This window comes from Trichosurus vulpecula, chromosome 5 (genome assembly GCF_011100635.1).
Source record: "Trichosurus vulpecula isolate mTriVul1 chromosome 5, mTriVul1.pri, whole genome shotgun sequence".
Classification (NCBI taxonomy): Eukaryota; Metazoa; Chordata; class Mammalia; order Diprotodontia; family Phalangeridae; genus Trichosurus; species Trichosurus vulpecula.
Genome location: NC_050577.1, coordinates 189,981,368 through 189,985,890, shown reverse-complemented (window position 1 = coordinate 189,985,890; position 4,523 = coordinate 189,981,368). Strand labels below are relative to the sequence as shown.

Here is a 4,523-nt window from a genome sequence, read left to right as displayed (position 1 = left end):
GCCTCAGACACTTACTAGCTGTGTGACCCTGGGCAAGTCATTTAACTCTATCTGCCTCCATTTCCTAATCTATAAAATGAGCTGGAGAAGGAAATGGCAAACCACTCTAGTATCCTTGCCAAGAAAACCCCAAAATGATGTCACAAGAGTCCGACAAGACTGAGCAGACAACAACCACCTCTCCCTCTTCCACAAAGGAACCTCCCACTCCTCTGGGGCCACGGCATTTCTCTTTTGCACGTATGTCTCAAAAGCCACCAAGGATGAGTTAGAGGTTTTGTTTGAGCCTTACGTATGCACACTCCTTCCTGGCTCCACTGACCGGTAAGAGGCCTTTCATCACTATGATAGTAAGCAAACAGGAAAAGGTAAGAGACCGAATGCCGGAGTAGGCAGAGGCGGTGACTGCAGGGATGAAGACAGAGCAGGTGGCTTTCAGGGGCGCGGCGGCCTCGAGAGCGGAGGCAGCGAGGGGCGGCCTCGAGGGCGGAGCCGGAGGCTGTGACTCGTCTCAAAGGCTCGAGGGCGGCTGCGCCAACTGCCGCGAACCCGAACGAACGAGGAGCGGAGCCGAGTTCAGCCCTGCAGGGCCATGGAAGGGGAGTACGATGTGATCGTGCTGGGCACGGGCCTCAAGGAGTGCATCCTCTCTGGCATCATGTCTGTGAACGGGAAGAAGGTGTTGCACTTGGATCGGAACTCTTACTATGGAGGGGAAAGCGCCTCCATCACGCCGCTGGAAGACTTGTACAAACGGTTCGAGATGAACGAGGGGCCTCCGGACAGCATGGGCAGGGGCCGAGACTGGAACGTTGACTTGATCCCCAAATTCCTCCTGGCCAGTGGCCAGTTGATGAGTATGTTGATGTACACAGAAGTGACCAATTACCTAGAATTTAAAGTGGTGGAAGGCAGCTTTGTCTACAAGGGGGGAGAGCTCTATAGGGTGCCATCCACGGAGGCTGAGGCCTTGGCCTCCAGCCTGGTCAGCATGTTTGAGAAAAATCATTTTAGAAAGTTCCTGAGGTTTGTCACAGCCTTCCATGAGGATGAACCCAGCACCTTTGAGGGTATTGACCTTGAGACCACAACCATGAGAGATTTGTATAAGAAGTTTGACTTGGGCCAAGATGTTATCAACTTGGTTGGCCATGTTCTGGCACTCCACCAGACTGATGACTACTTGGACCAGCTCTGCCTCCAGACCATCAAACGCATCAAACTCTACAGCAGGTCCCTTGCCCAATACGGGCAGAGCCCATACCTGTACCCTCTGTATGGCCTGGGAGAGCTGCCTCAGGGATTTGCAAGATGGAGCGCCATCTATGGTGGGATATACATGCTGAACAAGCATTTGGATGACATCATCATGGAGAATGGAAAAGTGGTGGGGGTAAAGTCCGAGGGGAAGGTGGCTCATTGCAAGCAGCTGATCTGCGACCCCAGCTATGTCCCTGACAGGGTGCAAAAGACGGGGCAGGTCATCCGAGTCATCTGTATCCTCAGCCACCCCATCGGGAACACGGATAATGTCAGCTCCTGCCAAATCATCATTCCCCAGAATCAGGTCAACAGGAAATCAGATATCTATGTGTGCATGATCTCCTATGCCCATAACGTGGCTGCCCAGGGAAAGTATATTGCTATTGCCAGCACCACGGTGGAGACAGCAGAGCCTGAGAAGGAGATGGAGCTAGCTCTGAGGCTGTTGGAACCTATAGATCAAAAGTTTGTGGCCATCAGTGACTTGTATGAGCCGACAGACAATGGGTTGGAAAGCCAGGTATTCTGTTCCCGTTCTTACGATGCCAGCACTGACTTTGAGACAACCTGCGATGATATCAAAGATATTTACAAGTGCATGACTGGGACAGACTTCAGTCTTGAAAACTTGAAGCGCAGAGAGAACGATGTCTTTGGAGGGGATGGTCAGTGATGACAAGAACTAATCTCCTTCCCCTTAAGGCCCTTACCACCTTCTGCTTCCCTCAGCGCTCAATCTTCTTCTCTCCTTTCTTCCTATTCTTTTCTACTTTGGAACTCAAGGGGGAGGTTTGGATGGAACACACCATCAGCAATGTGCCCCTGTTTATTATTCCGTCCTCTGCACCTACCTTTTCAGACCCTTTCTAATTGATTCCATTTGTTGACCAAACCCTAGCCTAGCAGTGAGAGATTGGGGGTTGGGCACCTTTTTTAGTCCTGCCACCTCCCGTAAGGAGACTGGACTTTATGGAGAATGGGAGTTCTCTCTCCCATTTTAACCTCCCTACTTGTTGCTTCTCTTTCCCCATCCCTCTCCCCAATACACACAACATTATCATCTCTGTGCTCTGCTTATCTCTACATTCTCTTTTCCCCCTTTCCCAAACTCCTTGCCTCTATGGTGCTTTTTTGGGGGAAAGGGGAGGTCATTGAAGGAAAGATGAAAGCAGACTGCCCTCTCATGTCTCAGGTGATGACTGTCTAGTCTGTCCCTGTGCTTCTGTTCTCCCTTGAACTTGCATATACTTGCTGTCTATAACAGTCTAATTAATCAGTTATCCTTTGTCCTATGTGCTGGTCTAGAATGTGTGGGGGTGCAGTAAAGGGTGCAGGGGAACTCACAAAGCTGCTGCATTGAATTGTATTTCCATCTCTTTCTCCCTTAATCTATTTTAACTTATTTATCTTTCCATAGTGATGTTCCTCCTTCCCCTTCCCTGGGGTACAGGAGAAAGAAGAAGAAAGCCAATTTAGTGGCCCCCCCCTTTGGTATTGTCAGTGCTGTATTAATCTTCCCTTTATTTGTTGGAGAGGGAGACCCTTCCCTAGTGCAATGGCCAGGTGATGGAGGAGCAGACAGACAGACAGGAGTTCCAGTTGAAAGGTTTTTAACTTTTATTCTTGAGAAATTTCCAACGAGGAGAAGTTTGAGAAAGGAGAGGTGGAGAAAGAGACCAAAACCCTACAATTGGCTGCTCCCTACCATTCCTCCCATCCATTCTCCCACTCCATGGAAGGGTGGGACAAAATGCATAGTGAGTGTGTGTCTCCCACTTACTGTGTATTGGACAGGAGAAATAAGTTCCAGATAACGCCTACTGGAGTGTGTGTGTGTGTCTGTGTGTGTGTGTGTGTGTGTGTGTGTGTGAGAGAGAGAGAGAGAGAGAGATTGAGAATGAGACTATAAGTGTGCCTGCTCTGAAGCCTGAAGAGAGATGTCCCTACTATCACATACTTTCAGAATCTGGCTCACTAAGCCTTTATTTGGATGAGCAGCAGGCAGATGCTGAGAATGCTCTAAGACAGTGGTTGTCAGACCCCTTCTGGAGACCCTTTCAGAAGGTCTGGGAGGTCAAAAGTTTTTTCTTTATAATGCTAGGGCATTATTTGCCTATTAAAATACTCCTCCCTTTTACAACTACATCCCTGTGAGGCTGTGTTTTCTTTATATATTATAAAACCAAAAAATGCAGATGCAGATATTTGAATTCTGTTAAGTTGGATATTAAAGGGAGAGAGGGGTGGAAGGGAAGGGAATAAGCATTTATATGGTGTCTACTATGTGGCAGGAACTGTGTTAAATGCTTCTTTTTTTAAAGATAAAATATCCCCTGTGGTCCTCAAAACAGTCCTGCACTGTGGGTTCTAGTATTATCACCCCCATTTTACAGTTGAGGAAACTAAGGCAGAGATTAAGTGACTTGTCTGTGGTCACACAGCCAGTAAGTGTCTGAGGCTGGATTTGAAAGAGATTTGTTAAAATATGTAAAACAATGCCACACTTCTGGCTAATTATGTCTTAAAATACTGTTGTTTTTTCATTAAAAAATGTTATTCATATTAGCAAGTAATAGATTTATTTTAAAATAAAGATCAATATTTTAAAGTGCTCAGTTTTAATTTTTAATAAAGTAAACATCGATAGCTTTAAATGACATAAACAAAAGCTCGGTGGGGTCCTGAATAATTTTAAAGAGTGTAAGAAATACTGAGACCAAAAAGTTTTGAGAACCACTGCTCTAAGGACAAGGTCCTCATTGATTAGTCCTGCCATTACAATAGAATCCCAGAATGTTCGAGCTAGAAAGGCCCTAAAAGATAACCTGTTTGAATCCCCTTATTTTATGGATTGTAAACTGAGGCCCTGAGAGTTGAAGTGATTTATATAAAGTCAAACAGCAATTGAGCAGCAGAGAAAGGATTTGAACTGAGTTCTTTTGACCCTGAGAGCAGTGGTCTTTACATTAAACCAAGTTGAATCAATATGCATTTATTAAGCAACTAGCTATGAGAATGAATCAGAATGTTTTAAATTTTAGTATATTTTCAAAATACTTTCTGTCAGAACTATGGACAAAAATGTCACCAATTTTATATTGCAGAACATTCAGTGGGAGGAGTGCTGGACTGCAAGTCAGAAGATTTGGGGTCCTCATTCCTTTTCTTGGAGGCATTCAGGGTTAGGTGACTTGCCCAGGGTCACACAGCTAGTAAGTGTCTGAGGCGATTTTTTAACTCAGATCTCCTGACTCCAGGGC

The 4,523-nt window shown here is 46.0% G+C and overlaps 1 protein-coding gene across 1 annotated transcript; it reads left to right on the top strand.

Annotated features, from left to right (window-relative positions):
• Positions 1–592: 592 nt before the first annotated feature.
• Positions 593–1,936, top strand: LOC118851731 (rab GDP dissociation inhibitor alpha-like). Its single transcript, XM_036761242.1, has one exon. The coding sequence runs from the start codon at positions 593–595 to the stop codon at positions 1,934–1,936; it is 1,344 nt and encodes a 447-aa protein (XP_036617137.1).
• The last annotated feature ends 2,587 nt before the right edge of the window (positions 1,937–4,523 follow it).

Coding starts and splice junctions, on each gene's coding strand:
- LOC118851731 (XM_036761242.1), top strand. CDS start 593: ATGGAAGGGGAGTACGATGTGATCGTGCTGGGCACGGGCCTCAAGGAG.